The sequence below is a fragment of the Marmota monax genome, unplaced genomic scaffold (assembly GCF_021218885.2).
Source record: "Marmota monax isolate L192 unplaced genomic scaffold, Marmota_monax_Labrador192_F-V1.1 WCK01_AAM20220418_F8-fsc00146, whole genome shotgun sequence".
Lineage (NCBI taxonomy): Eukaryota > Metazoa > Chordata > Mammalia > Rodentia > Sciuridae > Marmota > Marmota monax.
Window position 1 is genome coordinate 1,796,136 of NW_026694096.1, and position 18,166 is coordinate 1,814,301.

General features: G+C 32.4%; 1 protein-coding gene across 2 annotated transcripts in view; it reads right to left on the reverse strand.

Annotated features, from left to right (window-relative positions):
• Positions 1-1,064: 1,064 nt before the first annotated feature.
• The window catches only part of Otogl (otogelin like), a 123,711-nt gene continuing 106,609 nt past the window's right edge, over positions 1,065-18,166 (reverse strand). For both annotated transcript variants that reach the window (XM_046465091.2, XM_046465090.2), the window contains 12 exons: positions 17,782-17,886; positions 17,420-17,527; positions 15,831-15,932; positions 15,417-15,521; positions 15,292-15,332; positions 13,350-13,413; positions 12,143-12,321; positions 11,569-11,673; positions 9,818-9,937; positions 8,110-8,155; positions 3,538-3,617; positions 1,065-2,869 (listed from right to left, as the gene is read on the reverse strand). In XM_046465091.2, coding sequence (XP_046321047.1) covers positions 2,669-2,869; positions 3,538-3,617; positions 8,110-8,155; positions 9,818-9,937; positions 11,569-11,673; positions 12,143-12,321; positions 13,350-13,413; positions 15,292-15,332; positions 15,417-15,521; positions 15,831-15,932; positions 17,420-17,527; positions 17,782-17,886 — 1,256 coding nt within the window. In that variant the 3' untranslated portion in view covers positions 1,065-2,668. The remainder of the gene's footprint in view (positions 2,870-3,537; positions 3,618-8,109; positions 8,156-9,817; positions 9,938-11,568; positions 11,674-12,142; positions 12,322-13,349; positions 13,414-15,291; positions 15,333-15,416; positions 15,522-15,830; positions 15,933-17,419; positions 17,528-17,781; positions 17,887-18,166) is intronic.

The following is an 18,166-nucleotide window of genomic DNA, read 5'->3' on the forward strand; positions in this document are numbered from 1 at the left end:
ATATATCACTAGGTCTTCCTTAAGATTTCTATGATTTTGTGTCATCAGCAAAGACATATGAGAGAGTCTGTTTTCCCAGTATCTTAAAAAATAATATTATCAAACTTCTGCATTTTTACCAGTCCAGTAGGAGAAAAACCTGTATTTCAGTGTAGATTAAATGTGAAGTGCTTTTATTAAAAGTGTGCTTTCTTGTTGTTGTTGTTGTTGTTCTTAAGGGTCAACTAGTATTATTTATTTTTTCTTGGAACTATTAGTATATGACAAGTTTTTCTCATCAATTATTCCCTTTTGTGATTTTTCTCAGGAACTCTTTCCATGTAGGAATACTAGACTTTGTCAGTGACACATTGCAAATACTGTCTCTTTGGTTCTACTTTTTTTTTTTTTTTTTTTTTTGCCATGAAGACTTTGCTTGTTTCCAATTTTCTTATTAAATTTATTTATCTTTTCTTTTAGGCTTCTAGATATTGAGTCAGAATGAGAGCCCTTTCCATCTAAGGTTATAATGAATCTTATAACTGTTTTAGAACTTCTGTCCTGTTGTTTTGGAACATTTGAATTACTGATTCATTTAGAGTTTATCCCAATCTCAGTGGATGTATAAATCCAAATTTCTCTGTCCCAGTGACTATCCTGTTGTCTCAACACCATTTATTTCTATTTATTTTCTATTTATTTCTCCCTTATGCCATTCTGCTGATTTGAGGGCTCCTTTAGTTTATACTACATTCCAATAAGTTTTGGGGTCTCCATTTGAACTTCCACATATGTACAGCTGGTTAAGGTATGCTTTCTCCCTATACTCTAAGTTAATGAAGGTGAGGGCTATGTTCATTTTGTTGGCCTGTGTTCCCAGAGTTTAAAATAGTGCCGGTAACATGGAAGAGCCTCAGTTGTTATTTGTTATATTTGGTGGATATTCACAAAGTTCTAAAAGAATTTTTTCCTTTCCCCCCACAAATATGTTTAAAGATCATTTAATATTTTTAATTTAATAACAAATATTTCACAGATTGGAAATTTGAAAATGGGCAATAGATAATGTACAACATTACACACTTCTATTTGAGGTACATAACACTTTATCTCTTAAGTACAATGTTAATATTTTTAAACAAAAACATTTATTTCAATCAATATGTTAATAAAAATCAAAGAGATTGAGATGGTTTATGTCTACAGAAAACATTTATATTAAACAAGATAAATCATTTTTATACACAGTAGATGCAGGGACTTTGCAGATGCAATATTAATCCTTTTATCAATTTCTTAGTAACCATGGAGATCCAAGATAAATTGCAGTGTTTCTGGGAAGCATGATTGTGAAGTGGAAACATTAGTATGTGAAAGCAAATCACCTCCCTCAAGCCTGAGCCTAGTTTATTAGATCCAAGCATTTGCTTCTCACTGTCATTTTACTCTTCTCTTATTGATGCTGGACATCTTTTGCCCCTCACACTCAGTAAGTACTCCTTTCTTTACTGAGGAAGAAACTGAGATAATCGTGTGCTCTAGGTGGCAAAGAATTTGTGAACTCACAAAGACTTTAAGATATATGCCTTACAAATGTCAATAATCTACTGTATCAAAAAGTGTAGCATCCCATTGTAAAATTATTAATACATTCAGTTAGTTTCGATTCTCTCTTTGTTGGCAAAGCAGCAGCATTAATGGCAAAATAGCACTCAGTTTCAATAGTATGTAAATACATCTTAAAAATCAGATGTCAGTGATACAGTAATTATCTAACTAAATGTTAACTAGTAACAATTTTAATAGCAGTTTTAATGGTACAAAAAATAAAAGCTAAAGTTATCCTTCTTCTATTAAGAAAATGATGCTCTATTTCCCTGCTCCTTACTACTGAGATAACTATTAATGTATATGAAGCATTTTTATAAACATATTGAACTTAAAATTTTTAATAATGTCCAATGAAAACTCCTTAAGAATTAAAGATTCTGGATTTAGACACCTTACTAAGCTGTTCAAAATAAAAGAACATATGATAGAATAAGAGGCCTAGAACTTAATCCAGCTGTTAACATGAATTCTACACGTTGTTATGCTGAATGAATTTACACAAGTCATAAGTATTTTCTGGTTATCAGTTACACCAGCAAAACGAGAGGACTTTGCAATAAAATCCCTAATATTCATTTTAGTAACCTAAAATCCTATAGCTTTATGATCTGTCTCTAAATACACAATTCTTTAAGGCTATCTAGCTGCCAATTTAACTGCTCACATTTATCAAACTAAACAGTAGAAATTATAAGATATCTTAATCTGTATAGGTTTGGAAAACTGCAAATTAAAAAAAAAAACTCATGAGTGAAACTGAAGGAATTCTGCAAAATAGCCTTCTATTTAATGGAACCATTCCAGATTTGTGCCGTGCTGCAGTTATAAACATAATAGCATTTCAACTGAACAATTTATGATCATTTGATTCTCTAAAATGAAGCAATAAATCTAATAAATCTGATATTTGCCCTTGGAGCTGTATATATTTTGTACCAACTATAAAATCATCAAATCCCAGTAGTCTTAAAAACACATTATTGTCAAACAGTGTAAGTCTGCCAAGTGCCTAAATAATGGTCATAAAATTTAACTGAATTTGACATTATGATGTACAGAGTTCTTGGAATCCAAGATTTTAATTCCACTGGCATGTGCAGTCTATAGGTTCCTGGAGAGTGTACATAATTTCAGTGCCATTTCCTGAGCAATACAGAGGCACAGTCAAGTTTCGTACTCCATTTTCACGACAACATTTGCAGAATCTTAGGTGACTTTCAACGTTGATGTTATATATGGTAGCAGATGGGCATTTTCCATCACATGATGCAACATTTATCTGTAAGGAGATATAATAAGGAAAATTATCTTAAAAATTTAAAAACACTGATTATTATTATGTTCCATAAGAAGTCAGATGAAAGCAAGGCTTTCTTCCTTACCACTTTAACCCTCGATTTCCTGCATGTTAAAAGATTGTGGAAAATACAACATTGAAACTCATGGAAGTCAAGAGCTTTTCCATAATGATGTCCAAAATAGCAACACTGACAAAACTCAAAGCATCAAGTGTGCAAACATATCTAGATGGATGTGGGGGATATGCTAATCACAATCTAATCATTCTCTTGTCACTTGTGTTATGTCACAACTGAAGTAGGACATTGAATTGAGTCATTTGAAAGAGGGCAGACATGACTATGACTATTTTCATTGAGTAAAATTGCATAGTTAAGACAACATGTGGTCAAATACATTTAGACTTAATTCCCATCTCTCTGGATTGCAATTATCATTTAGAGCTGTTGATTATTTATACTAAGAATAAGTCATACTTCTTCACAAAGAGAATATTTAATATTTGAATATAGGAATTCTCTTAAAGTTGAACATAGTATGTTGGCATTTTTTATTGGCATACAAATTTGTTAGTGCTATGGGTTAGTGACACATATGCTTCTAGAAAAGCACACGTTCTTTGTGTAACAAATGATATTTTCCACTTACAGAGCTTTGGCTTACACAGTCCTGTTTCCTTATGACTGATTTAATCGTCACTTTCTGGCATATTCTTTCTTCTCGTTTGCCTGATAAAATACAGAACACATTTCATCAAAGGGCCATGTAAAATTGTTTCTTAATTTAATTAAACATAGTATATTTAAATTTGAAATTTTATATATTTATATAAAATATATTCCAGTATTAAAAGATATTTAAAATTTTACTTTACACAATAATTTAATTAACTAAATGAATAATTTAAAATTTAAAATTCCATTCCTTATGCAATATTTATTTTTACTTTCTAAATAAATTCTTATATTTTCTAGCTTTATACTTATTTATTTCTACTTCTAAACTTCTTGGTTTATAATAGATATCATTATCATAAATCAAAACTATCTCACACATATAATAATGCTAAAATGAACCTATATTGTAGTATATGTGTATATTAAATTAATTTGGGAATGAGTCATGATATGTATAAGCATATATATAAATAATGCATAAACACATTTACACATCAATTTTAAAATACAAATTAAGAGATTTAAAGCCACATTATCTTAGCAAATATTAACATAAAACAATGCAAAAATGCAATGAATTATTTAACAATCATACTGAAATGTGTGGATGGGTCATCCTTGATTTTATGGCTTTGTGATGATCTTTTAGGATTTTAAGTGAAAATATTTTGTAATCATTCATGGTACATTTGTGTATGACAGATTGTCACTAGATTATGCACCCAAGAATGTATGTATATTTAATATTGTATGGTAGTGGATATAACTCCTGAATCAGAATGTAAAGGTCCAGGATTCTCACTTCACTTGTTACTAAATTGCTCTGCCACTTTAGGAAAGTCACTGAATCATTCTGTTGAGTTTCCTTATTTGCAAAAGGATGGAATTATATTACCAATTTTCAAATGAGTTTAGTCACGAAGTCTTCATCTGAAATAAAAGCTTACGTGAAATCCCATCATATAAAGTAGACCCTGATTAAACCATTCTGGTTGAAGGAGAGATGAGTAGCTAAGACTGTTTAGAATTAACCTATCCTTGTCAAGATCACCCACTACCTCCAAATTGCTGAATTCAAAGCCACATCTCAGTCCTCATCACTTCTTGGCAGCATCAGATCCAGTCCATCACTCTATCCTCCTTAATTCATTTTGCTCCTCATCAGTCTCCTATGCTGATCCTTCCTCTTCCCTGACGGCTCTACTTCAGCAAGGCCCAAGGCTCAGTGCTGTTGGCAGAGCACAGGTTATTTTGTGTCTTGAGGTGCTTTCATCAGTAATTACTTCATTAGCCCTCCTAATCTCTTGTAAACCCAATGCAAAGGAATAGTCAAGAAAGAAATCATCTTTACCATGACCTAAAAGTTACCTTACCCTCTTTTGTCTATCCCTCTCCTTCCCTCACTCTGTGTTGTAGCCATGCTTTGCTATTACCTCTACTTTGAACTCTTCATTTTTTGCATGTCTCCCTTAGGACACTCAGTCTCTGCTCAAATGACATCTCATTAAAGACACAGTTTCTAAGCCCCAATTTAAATTAGCAACCCAACTACTCTTATTCTCCATCTCTTTAATTTGATGCTATTTTTATTTTGGGGGTGGGGTGGGGGTGGGGTACCAGGTATCCAACTCAGGGGCTCTCAACCATTGAGCCATATCCCCAGCCCTATTTTGTATTTTTTTAGTTAGAGACAGGGTCTCACTGAGTTGCTTAGCACATCACTTTTGCTGAGGCTGGCTTTGAACTCACAATTCTCCTACCTCTACCTCCAGAGCCACTGGGATTACAGACATGCGCCACTGTGCCTGGCTGGTGCTGTTTTTTTTTAGACCACTCATCACTACTTTATACATCAGTATATATGTGTGCAGTTAATGTTGTTTTTCCCCTTTTCTTGGTAATATGCACTATCCATGCAGATATTATTTCATTCATTATTATAGTCCCAGTGCCTAAAAGGGTGTCTGGCACATGTAGGGGCTCAATACAAACCTGTTTGATAAATTCATTCATTCAACAAATGAAACTGGGACAGCATTAATTCATTGTTAGCAGAGTCTGTTTGTACTAAGAGGCATTTCCTATTCATTCCTCAGAGACCTTACTGTGACCCATTTTGTTAAACAGTGTCTGCTATAATATCCAACCTCCATAATTTCTCCAACACAGTCTATTCACCCAAAAGCACAGACCACAGACCTAACCCTAACCCTAACCCTAACCCTAACCCTAACCTAACCCTAACCCTAACCCTAACCTCTCTAAAGCCAAAACAGAACTACTTCACAAGTCCTTACATATAAAATGAGAGAAACCAATATGGATTATCATTGATCTATAACTTTTAAGAGCCAGGTAGATTTGAAAGATCTTGGGTCCAGGCATTGGACAGGTCTAAAGCCATTACTAAGGAGATCAACTTCTGTTGATCTCACCTGTAGAGGGACCATCCTTACCTCCCAGAAGGCTGAAAAGACTAACTATGATCTTATCTGTAATGGGTTTAAGAGTGTCAATGTGTGGCAGGTAAATGGTTGTTCATTAGATTAGTCACACCAATATCTCCCCTCATATAAAATAAACATTCTCACTTCTCTAATAAATAACATAGGATTATAAAAACCAGGACCTCACATTATAACATGCTAACATGCTTCTCTCTGTGCCTGCATCTCATCCCTAAGAGTCTAGACATGGAAGAAGTAGAAGAGAAATAAAATATAAACCTCTTCAGATTTTACAGTAAAATTTCATTCCTTGAACTCATGATACAATGACTATTTGATACACATTAGTTTTCATTTGATTCAGCAAAGACTGTATGAAAAATAGCTATTTCTAATGAATAGAAAAAAAGTAATTAGTGTGTGTCTAAGATCTCCAGTAATTAAAAATACATAAGTGATTTTATGCTATCCTCAATGTCCAAGCAATATAACTCTTATCAGCTGATCTTTGACCTCCAAAAATTCCTATGCCCCTTAGAACTTTAGAATGTGACTTCACTTGGACACAAGGTCTTTACAGAGGTCATCAAGTGAAAATGAGATCATTAGTGAGCGCTAATTAATATGACTGCTGTCCTTACAAAAAGAAACTTGGAGACAGTCACATGAGGAGACACCATGTAAACACAGAGACAGCCATCTACAATGCAAGGAGACAGACCCTTCCCTCACAGCCCCAGTTAGAAAGCCTCCCTGCCAACATCCTGATTTTGGACTTCTAGCCTCCAAATCTGTGAAGCAATGAATTTCTCTAGTTTAAGCCACCACTTTGCATTACTTTGTCACACAGCTGCTGTAGAAATTAATCCAATGACAAGTTAGTCATCAATCCATTTTATGTTGGACTATTTGCTTTTTTTATATATATGCTTGTTGAATTTGGCTTTTCAGACATCATGCAAATACAACTTGGTCATATATAGTTCAGCACCTCCTCAGTCACAGAAGTTTGATAAGAACAAGTTACTTAACTCTCTGAGTTGAACATCAGGATACTTTTAAAACCTATTTTATTGAATTTTCATAAGGAATAAATATTGTGCAGAAAATTTAAGAGAGTTTCTAATTTTAAATTATTATTATGTTCCATGGTATATATCATAGCTCTGTTGCAACATTATTTTAATGCATTTTAACAGTCTCTTCAGTAAGACTGTACAGCTCTGAATAGGTAAGACTACTCTTACATATTTATGGGATTTACCACTTCGTGAAATTCAGAAATTTCATTTGAGAAGCATGACAATTTGTATCTAAGAATCCAGCCCTACATCATGACATTATTAACCTGAACTCTTTTGCCCTTTTCCTCAAAGCATCCTCAGCAACTTTTAAATTACTATCGCAATTTTCTAAGACCTTCCATTTTTATATTGACAAAAATTCATAAACACTTTTTAAAAAAAGAAAAATAGTTGCATGGATATGCCGCTATTCTATTTTAGTCCTTAGAATATACAAAATCACTATGAAATAAAACCTTATAATTCAAACAAACATAAAATATATCACATAACTTTATTATCAATATAACGATGGGAACTTTTATATGTACTATTTAAATACACTTCACTAAAATGATATTTCCCAAAAGTACAGAACCACAGACATGTTCAAATACACCTGGAATACATTGTACTATTTGTGTCCTTACTGCAGTCTCAAGGCCATTCTCACCATTACCTGTTTAACTTTATATAGTTCAGAATGTTCCAAGAAAATTTGACCATGATGCACTCATAAATTTAAAATCTATTAAAATCCTATGCAATCCCTTTTGGGAGATTCCATAATAAAGAAATTTCTAACAATAAACTTAAAATTTATCTAAATTTAAAACATTGTATATAAACTGCAGAAGATAAAGATTAAATTAAAAAGTTATCAACCACATGATAATGTTGTTGAAATAATGTACTTTATAAAATCTGTTTTCCTCTGTAACATAGGAATCGAATCCTATGAGAAAAACACAATCACCGTGAGCAATTAAAACTAATCTATCAAGTTATTGCATGTAATATGTCTTCACTTACAGATCTTGCAACAGCCTTCATTATAAATCTTTACAAGTCCTTCATTCTAGGAAAAGAGAAAAAGAATAAAGTAAAAAAAATACAGTTTATGTATTTCTTCCTAGACCAGAAATTGGAAACTTAACTCTTCACAATTTTTTTAATCAAATATCACAAAGCCTTTATTGAAAGGTGATTGGAATTTAACTGTTTCTAATAAGAATTTCTTAGGAGCAGATATTTTGTTTAAAATCATATTATTTCTACATTAATAATGTGTAAAATAATGCAAAAAAACATACTTCTTAAAAAAATGTTTCAAACGCTTCAAAATATTTTTACCAAAGCAAAATAATAACAGATAAAAATAGATGTTATTATATTTTTTCAACTCCTCCAATCTAAACTACCCTTTTAGACTAAATTGAGTTTATCAATATAATTGTTAAATACCATATCTTTTTCTTTAATATCTTATTATTCATAAAAATTCCATTCCTTATGGTGGCTCTTGTGTAAAGCTCAATTAACAAAATCTTATTGATTAGCTTTTATAATTCTCATAGTGATTACTAATTGCTTTTACTTACTTTCTAATTGTAACTCAAATAAAAGAGCAATTTATTCTTTAAAAATGAGTCTGTGAAATACGATGATGCCTAATTTTAATTCCAGTGCTTTAATTCTGTGACTTCAGTCCATGTTAAAGTTAGTTGACCAGCCATCAGCAGTAAAAGGGGGTTTCTTAGAAAAATAATCAATGGAACTATGTTATTTTTCTATAAAACTGAATGAATTTCACTTTTAATTATGGATAAATATTGCCTAAATAATTAAAAACATAAAAATTAGGTCTGGGGATGTGGCTCAAGTGGTAGCGCGCTCGCCTGGCATGCATGCGGCCCAGGTTCGATCCTCAGCACCACATACAAAACAAAGATGTTGTGTCCGCCGAAAACTAAAAGATAAATATTAAAAATTCTCTCTCTCTCTTTAAAAAAAAAAACATAAAAAATCTTTTAAAATAAAATTTATATCAGTTTTTGAAATCCATTCTCTCAATAGACTCTTCTCTGAGAGAATAGATAATTTGAAAGGCAAAGGTGAAGAACCAACAATGCTATACTAAGTCCTCCAGTGGCTTGTGCTCAAAGAACCTAAGGAAAGTATCACGTAGGCCAGCATGTATTAAAAAGTGAAATGAGCCAGGCACTGTGGCACACTACTTTAATCCCAGAAACTTGGGAGGCCAAGACAGGAGGATCACAAGTTCAAAGCAAGTCTCACCAACTTGCTTTTTCTCAAAATAAAAAAATTTAAAAAAAGCTGAATATGTGGTTCAGTGGTTAAGTGCATCTGGGTTCAATCTCCATACCAAAAAAAAAGTGAATGACATCATGAATCTGGCCATTTGACTACCAAAAAAATGGCTAAACTCAATTATGAATCTGTATTACAAGGAGGGCTAGGTTTGCTGAGCATAGGACTTTTCAATAATCTTTTGACTACACATGAAAACCCAGAGATAGCAAAGTGTCCATTCAGAGAGTCAAATCTGGATCACCATATAGAACTTAAAATAGCAAACTAAGGAAATAAAATAGAACTTTTATTTAGGAGAAAAAATAAAGCATGCACTATAAAATATACACCACAATATAAGTATGACCTCAGATATTTTTAAATTATAGTTAATACAGAGTTTTCTTAGACATAACAAAGTACCAACCATTTTGCATTCGGTCTCATTAAAAGGGGGACAGACCATACTGTAGTTCAGAATCATTGCTCCTTCTTCAGTCTTAACACACTCATATGTGCTGCAGTTATAGTGCCAAGTATTTCCCTCCTAAAAAAGAGAGAGAGAAAGCTACTGTTGAGTATGTTAAAATCGGCTTACTTTCTTTTTTTAATTAGTTGTTCAAAACATTACAAAGCTCTTGACATATCATATTTCATACATTTGATTCAAGTGGGTTATGAACTCCCATTTTTACCCCATATACAGATTGCAGAATCACATCGGTTACACATCCACGTTTTTACATACTGCCATACTAGTGTCTGTTGTATTCTGCTGCCTTTCCTATCCTCTACTATCCCCTCCCATCTTCTCTCTCTACCCCATCTACTGTAATTCATTTCTCTCCCTGGTTTTTTCCCCCCTTTCCCCTCACTTCCTCTTATACGTAATTTTGTATAACAATGAGGGTCTCCTTCCATTTCCATGCAATTTCCCTTCTCTCTCCCTTTCCCTCCCACCTCTCGTCCCTGTTTAATGTTAATCTTCTTCTCATGCTCTTCCTCCCTGCTCTGTTCTTAGTTGCTCTCCTTATATGCTTACTTTCTTAAGTAAACAATTTCCCATCTTACTGAATCAACTTCAAAAGGATGCAGAGAACTTCTTGTGGAATAAATGTTCCATCTGAAAATGTCTCCAAATTTACATAAAACTATTGAAAATACTTGTTTGTGTGTTTGTGTTTGGTTTCATAATAGAACAAATATGTAATTGTGAAATAAGGCAATAGAGAAGAAATCAGAAAATAGGTATCACTTTCTACTAAAAAAATAATTATCTAATCTGACCAAGTCTCAAAGTTCTTACTCTGACATTTCCTCACTAATTATAAAAAAGCAAATCATATTACTTATACACCTCTTTTCTTGAAATTTGTTTATTCTTCCTTCTACTCCCTTATCAGAAAAAAATTTTAAAAAAATTGGATGATAGTGCTTATTGACCTATGATTCTAATTTCATATACCTTTGGTTATTATAAAACTTATTCCTATTCTTTTAACAAATACATAAATATAACATTTTGTTCCTGGTTTCAGAATTCCTATTTAGAAATAAAGTCATCTGAAGTAATTATTACCCAAGTATTGGGCTATAGTTAATCTATATCTTTATTTTGTAAGCTAAATTTTATAATTATAGTTAAACTCTGACTTGAAGACGCCATGTAGACCAGTAAAACATGTTAATAAACCTGACCACTTTCTTTTCTCTAGATTCTATCTCAATTTGTGAGTAGCTTCCAGTCTTCTGTGAATGTTAATTGGAAATGATACATAAGTTCTGGCATAAAAGAAGATAAAATATTTTAATTCAGAAAACACTAATGTCTGGTTTATTAAAAAAAAGTTAGCAGTTCCAAAGAAATATTTTCTTTTTCATTTATACGTTTAGAAATCATTATTTCCCATAGCCCATTTCCCACATCTAGGAGAAAAAAGTGAAGACACTAAAACATGTTTTTCTTTTGATAATAGAAATTATCAAATGCTTTAAAATGTAGCAAATGTGTGCAGTGTGTTAAGTGCACTGTTATGGTTATGTTTGTTATATGTATATGTATATATGTATATATGGGTGTGTGACACTTTTCAGATTTATGTAACTCAAGAATGTCATCTTCAAAAAGCAACACAAAGATATACCTTCTAAAGAAGGTAAGAAATAAGGAATGCATACCTCATATATAACTGATGTTCCATTTTCCATATGAAACTTGCAGGATACATTTTTGCAGGTTCCACAACAATCATAATCACTTGGGGATGGAATGTACACCTGGTGCTGCATATGGTGACAGTACATTGAGTTAGCACACAACAATACAAACACTTTTATTGAATTAGTTCTGGAGCTGTTTCCCAACATAATTATATGCTCTCTCAGAACAGCCATAAGCATTTCTAAGGTTGAGTTTGAAGAGCTTTAAATAATAATTGATTTTATATAACCATATTAAAAGTGAAGTCGATGTTAACCTTTACACCTAGCAACCAAGACTCATCAAGAAAGTGAATTGTGATCTCAGGTCAAGCAAGCTGGCAAGTTGTAGATAATAAGACTCCTGAAGCTCAAGGTCATACATAGGAAAGTGGAAATCTGCTTTAAATGAGTGTGTTATTACATTATAGACAGTTAAAGAACTATTCAAGAGTACATTTTTAACTCATGGAGTATTCACTAGTTTGAATTCTGCAGCTGCCAATTTTAGATTCATTAACTCTTATCAGAATGACTTATAAAGAATACTTACAATATCACATTCTTTTGAACAATTCACCATCGTAAAATTCAAAGTGTGAAACCCTGTGTGGTTATCTTTTTCTTCCAGACACTCAATTTTATAACAAAAGTCCCCTTTAAAATACTTTATCATAGATTGTCCAGGGTTCAACACTGATGCTTCTTGAAATACACACACATCATCCTTTTCTAAAGTATAAAAAATAATATGAAAATAAAATGTTATCTTATATTAATCAATCAAATAAACTTACATTTAAGCCTATGTTTTCATGCGATATGCTAGTTTTTTTCAAAATCAAGTAAGATTCTTACACATTGGTAATAACTCTAGAATATTAATTAATAATGAATACAGCACATTCATCCCTTATAATTCAACTTCCTTCAAAATCTATATTTTGTATCAGGTTTCAGAAATATGAGATCCCAGTGAGGGGCAAGCTACTTGCTGCTTTCTCTTTAGGACACAGCACAACCACTGATGGACATGGATGCGGACAGAGGCTACATCTAATTCATGAAGTTGGGATTCTGCAGTGTTCGTGATTTTTAATGCTTATTTGAGAGCAGTTATTCAGTTTTTAGTGTTACAATATAAATAGTCATATAGATCATATTTCCTGAGGGAGAGAGCTAATTTAATGCACTACTGTGTCTTTAAAAGTGGTAAAAATTAGAGTGAGCTGGAATATGATATACTTAGCACAGCTTATATGATATACTTAGCACAGCTTTGTGCCTCTCCAACTCTGAACATAAGCTTTCTCTAATATAAAAATACAAGAATTTCAAGCCATTGAGCAAAAGTTTTACTTCCTATTATCCTGCTACTACTTAATATGAACACTCTTTATTTCATAGAAAAATCAAGTTTACTTATGCTTTACAATGTTGACATCAATCATATACAACAAAGGGAAAAAACCTCACACAGTTAGATATTGTCTGTTTTTAAAAATTAAATATAAACTGATATCAACTTTAAAATCCTGTGAAAGCTTTGGAAAAAAAAACATTTTTCTTTCTTATTACCAAGTTCTCAGAACATTTTGAGATATTTCAAAAGAAAATTAATAGTACTTTTTTTACTCAAATATTGGTGATTGGTTTAATATGTATCTCTCTCAAAGAAGATCATTTTAAATTTATAAATAGAAAGCAACATATACCAAAATATTCATCTATTATTAAAAGTTATTTTAAAAAGTAGTTACCACAGATATACTGAAAACATCCACAGTCACTCTGAAAGTTATGATCTATTGCAGTAAGTTCTCCCTATTAGAAAGAAATTATTATTATTATGTGACTTATATAGCTTATTATGACAATTGTTAAAATACACATTCATTATAACATCTAATAGATGTCTTACCACACAGCTAAACACACAACAGGTGCTTGGCAAGATATTTTAGTGATTATGCTTAGGTTGACCTAGTGGTCATTTCACTAGTAACCCAGGGGGGTGGGTCACTCTGATCCATTGACTGTGGATCACTCAATCTCTTTAAGCTTTATTATTATTAAGGGAGAGAAGGTGGATAAGATGATCTTTGTGGTCTGTCATAACTTTAAAATTACATTGTTTGATTCTGAACTTCTAGAGGGCAACTGGATCTAAAAGAGTGCTTGACACCCTGGAAATGTTGCTGTGTGGAAATGTTTGTGATCTTCTCTGTAGAGGTGGTCCAGAACTCTGCAGTCTGCATCCAAACAAGGCTGATATGGCAGATAGAGCAGCAGCAGAAGGGTCTAGTGTAGCAGTTAATAGCATGGACTTGCGAACAGGACTGTAACCCTGTTCTGCCAATCCTGGCTCTGCTGTTCACTAGCTGTGTGAGCTACAGCATGTTACTTAACCAATGTGCACCTCACTTTCCTTATTGTAAAAGAGAGATAAAATATTGCTTGCCACCTAGTATTATTGAGAGAAATAAATGGGTCAATGTACTTAAAGGGCTTAGAAATAGGCTGACACACAGAAAGTAGTATATAATCTTCGATTGTTAGTAAATGTTATCATGACAGATTCTCATATTTTGCCCTGTAAGGAATACCCAGGACCAGACCTAAATTTTTCTATTAATACATTATAATTATGCATAATAGTGGGATTAATTATGCCATATTTGTACATGCATTTAACATAATTTGATCAATCCAGACTTAAATCTTTGAGAATTACATTTTAAATATCAAATTTTCCTGGGTTCCTTTAATTTTCATATCACATTAGAAATAAAATGAATTTTATTCTTTACATAAGAAAATTATTCAAATCAATTCATAATAACATATAAAAGGCATTTCCCATAAGCTAATATCTTATTTTTATAGCGCCTTATACATTTTAGTTTCATTATCATTAATTCATTTGGTAATTTTATGACTTTAGTCAAAAGACATCATTCCAATGTTATTGGAAATAAGACGGAATTTTTAAAAAAAATTGCCAGTGCCTAAGCTAATCCAAAGATGAAATAAGGAAAAAATTGGCTAGTCCTAACTCTTTTAAGTAATTATACACCTGTTTTTTAATAATTAAAGCCACAGTGCTCATTCCCTTCTTTCAAGCTTAGCTTTAAGTTTTCTATTCTTCCCTATTTCATAGTCTATGCCTATTTCTTTTGAGATCTTATCCACATATTTAGTTACACCTTTATTCTCAATAATACCCACCTACAGGAATTATCCACTTGATTATTCTACCAATACTTATTATTATATCAAATATGATGGTATTTTTTTACTCCCATATAAGCATCTTTCTCCTTTAAAGTCAGTAGTAAAATCACCTTCAGGTATCTCTACTTTGGGCCATTATAAATAGTATTTCTATGACATTTGAGATTTGAAATACCTTTCAGTTTTCAAATAATATTTTTCCATATTTTGCTTCATTTAAAAACCAGTGACCTTCAGTAAGTACAATGTTAGTATATTTAGTCACTAGTTTAAAAAAATCATGGGTTGCATTTTCCTGTTTCACATAAAATATAAAAGGTTGACTTCTGTAATAAAAGAGCACATTAATTGAATCTACTTCAGTACAATTTAATGAAGATATTTCCATTAACTCTGAAGAATTCAGAAATGAAGGAGACAAAGGAAGAGTAAATTTGAATAATAAACATTCTAAATATGTGTTCTTACCACTTCACAAGTTGGCATTATAAGGTTCTCACAGTTACACTCTAAAAGGCAAAAATCGACATATTTACATTGATCAAAATATATCAGCTTATTATAATAAAGCTTTTAAGTATGAAATTAGTTACCACAATGCCATGTTGGACAACATTGCCCAGATAAATTTTCTTTGACAAGATTCATATCTTCTGCACAGTTGAGCAGTGGTGGAGGACAAAGATTTGTTTCACAGACTAGAAGGAGAAACCACATGGATAAAGATTAATTTTATGTAATTGCTGAATCTTATTACCTACCATCTTGTTTACTGATGCAGGTCATAGACTCATCTCTCAAGTGCTGCCTCACCATGTGAAGTTGTAGATAGAACAAGTGTCTTGTAAGTAACAGCAGTGCTAACACAGCTCCTCAAGTGCAAAGCCCTGATAAAGGGTCTGCTGTAACAGTGCACCTAAGAGCCACTGGGCTTCTTAAACATATAAATATTTCTGGTCATTTCTTAGACACATCAAAATATTTTTAACTAGTTTCAATACACTCACCACAGTAATACTGAGGACAACAGACATGTGTGGTATTAAGATTCACCGTTAAAAATTCCCCATCAGAACATAGTGGAATAGGTTCAGTGCAAGGTTCACAAACTAAAGGTGAAACAAAAAGCCAAAAGTCACTGCTAAGCTGAAAGCAAATCAAATGTTAATTCAGGTTACAATACAAAAATCAAATCAAAATAAAATACATGGATACTAAATAAAATACGAAACAAAGAAAATAAGGCATGGTTCTTTATTTGATCATAAAACGATGATACTGCCCAGATGATATATTGCTTTATGCTTTCCTAAGTACAGTGACATACAGAACACCATCTATCAGAAATAAAGGGCATTCAGTTTTCTGGAGTAATTCATCCTTACTAAGATCAAACTATCATTGATTAATTTATTGAAGTTTACTTCATTCACTATCTTTGATTATTCTAATTTAAAGAATAACAATGGAGAAGGCACTTGTTCTGTTGAGCTGTTTAGCATCCCTCCCAAATATAATAATTCTCTGAATAACCTTGAGAAATGCCCACCCACACAGTACCGAAATGACTGTGAATGAGGTGCCTCACTCTCACCAGCCCACTTTGTAGGATAACCCATTGTAGAATAATCAAAATCTCCTCCTATGGAATTTAAATCATAAATAAAGGTACCCGGGGACAAGAAATGGCTTGAGCTGGCTCAATCACCAGTGGCCTTCACCTACAGCAGCTGGCTTTTCCTCCCAGAGTCTGGCTGGACAGCTTTCATACTTCCCCAAATCCTTCCAATAATTGCTAGTGTTTCATCTACCCAAAATCTCTTGGCTTTTGCCACTTGCAAAGGACCTTAACTGATTCAAACAAATGTGTTTTGATATTCCTAGGTGTATCTGAAACCTAAATTAAGCACCAATCTTTGATATGACAATTCATTTGGATTGGAAAGTAGATAATTCTTTATTTTTCAATATCCAATTTGTCAGATTACTTAGCTCTAATTATTTCCTAGATACTCTATTGTCTACCATTCTCTTTTGAGATCATCAGAACTTTATATTCTGATGTGCAGAACATAAAGTTTTAAAAAGTCCTATAATGTCTTAGCAGAGCATATTATTCTAACTGGTTCTTCAAGGAAAGTCAGTAACAAATTTTTCTTCAAAAAAATTAGATACTTGCCTTATTAAAGGAAAAAAACTTGATTTTATTGTCTTGACCATGTTTTAGACAAATACATACATATATTTTGGGGTAGGGGAAGATTCTAAGAATAGTAACGGTTAAGAGTCATTTAAAATGCTGTACCTTCCTTTCCTTTTTTTTAATTAATTTTTTTATTTATATATGACAGTGGAATGCATTACAATTCTTATTACACATATACAGCACAATTTTTCAAATCTCTGGTTGTATACAAAGTATATTCACATCAATTCGTGTCTGTACTTTTCTTTCTACAGTTCTTATTCAGTTTTATACCTATGAGAATAAAATTAGAATATCAGTTTCCATCAGTCACCATGAAATTCAGAGCAAATAAAGGAGTCTCTCTAGATCCTCCCTCTTCTTCCTAAAAATTATCTCTAGAATACTCACCACAGAGAGGGGGAAAACAGCAAGGTTCTCCCTGCTGAACATGAATAATAAATTGGTCTTCTCTGCATTCTGGTGTTGAAATAACAGGACACTTGAGTGGGTCACATTCTGCAGAAACACAAATGTATTTAAAAATTTGTAAGATGAAGAAATAATAAATAAAAGTAAAATAAATGAAATAGTGCTTAGTTCTCTTTGAATTTAGTGATATAAAGATCTTAATGTTAACAGAAACATAGAAATAGCAACCCTGAAATCTCTTATGACAAATTATTTTCTTGAAGATGTAAAGAAAGAGATTCTAATCCACTATTCTGAATGAACAATGAACCTTACTCAGTTTTCCAAATTGATTAACTCACCACATTTGTACTGTGGACAACAAGAAAGAGGGCTATAACCAACAACCAATTTTTGACTAGTTGTGCATGTTGGAATGGTAGTTTCACACAAATTCATGTCACATCCTAGAAGCAAGAAACAGAACATTAAAAATAGTGGCCAAAACTAAAAACTTGGGCTGTGAACTTGAAACAGGAAAATGACTTTCACTAACATGTTTTTCCACCATCATTAAACCTATTCCATTCACAAAGCAATCTATATTTGAAAAAAAGAGCAGCTTTAAGTTTTGTCTGGTAGTCTTTCACCCCTGATTGTCATGCCTTAAAGTTTTCCATATCCTTTCTCTTGACATATATTGCTGAATAATTGTATTGTTATTAATAGCCAGAGTTTTGATATGTA